Source organism: Odontomachus brunneus, unplaced genomic scaffold, assembly GCF_010583005.1.
Source record: "Odontomachus brunneus isolate Ranch 3 - 2012 unplaced genomic scaffold, Obru_v1 Obru_scaffold_359, whole genome shotgun sequence".
NCBI classification, from domain to species: Eukaryota; Metazoa; Arthropoda; class Insecta; order Hymenoptera; family Formicidae; genus Odontomachus; species Odontomachus brunneus.
In genome coordinates, this window is record NW_022639809.1 from 9,107 (window position 1) to 10,146 (window position 1,040).

The following is a 1,040-nucleotide window of genomic DNA, read 5'->3' on the forward strand; positions in this document are numbered from 1 at the left end:
TATTTAAATTCATGTTTTGCACGTGCAGAAAAAATGAGTGGTTCTAGTAAACCAGCATTCTCCATTCCATAATATAATGTTAGCGGTCCTGATACATAATCACTGTAGAAATATTTATAATATATTGCAACTATACTGCTGAATTGTGAAGTACGCCCATATATTGTAATAAATGTATTCATGTCATTAAAAGGTATTCTTCGTTTAATAAGATTAGTGAATTTTAACACAGTGAATTTGTTTGCACTAGTCACGATATTAGTGTTGATATATAATACAAACTGTTGGCATTTTTGCTCATGCAAATCTTGAAATAACTGTACATGGTCAATACAAAAATATTCCGAATAACACGTTCTACAGTGTTCCAAATTAATCTGTCTATGACAAATAGAGCATGATTTTGCAAAAAGAATCATCTGTTCTTCATACGTCTTTAGCTTACGTGAAATCCATTTTTTAATTGTGCTTAGAAATTGTTGTCTTAAATCAATCCAATTAGATAAACTTAAAGCACAGTCTCGACGTATTTTATTCTCTCGTAAAAATCGGTTTATATTTTCACAAATCTGCATATGGTATGGACGATGCAACAATCTGTGTTCAAGAGTGCAATAAGAGATCATATCGCACAGATTACATGATATAAAAGATCCATTGTTTACTTTCTTGCAGACGTGGCAAATGTTTTCGTGAAAGAAGCTATTATAATTAATACGTGGATCGATTTCGTTCACATCGATTACTTTAGAAAAATTACTCATGGTGGGATATTTTGTTTGACGTATGATATCAATTTAAAAATGAAATGTGTTGCTACTTCTAATAGAAATAATGTAATTGGCTGTCCACAGCAGATTTATAACTGAGCTGTTCACATTTCAGATCTATAGCAGACATACAGATCTGTAGAGACGACATTAAGAAGTCCTCTGGTTCGCTAGTTAATATTGACAAACTGATTTGGATATTTGAAAAGGTAACGAAATACGAATAAACGTTATTGAATAGAATGTTGCAAATAGACGCGCATGGGATTC

At 31.7% G+C, this 1,040-nt stretch overlaps 1 protein-coding gene across 1 annotated transcript in view; it reads right to left on the reverse strand.

Moving 5' to 3' along the window:
* Positions 1–866, reverse strand: part of LOC116853570 — a 1,821-nt gene extending 955 nt beyond the window's left edge. The window contains exon 1 of the mRNA XM_032834696.1: positions 14–866. Within this exon, the coding sequence (XP_032690587.1) occupies positions 14–764 (751 nt within the window). The 5' untranslated portion in view covers positions 765–866. The remainder of the gene's footprint in view (positions 1–13) is intronic.
* Between the last annotated feature and the right edge of the window lie 174 nt (positions 867–1,040).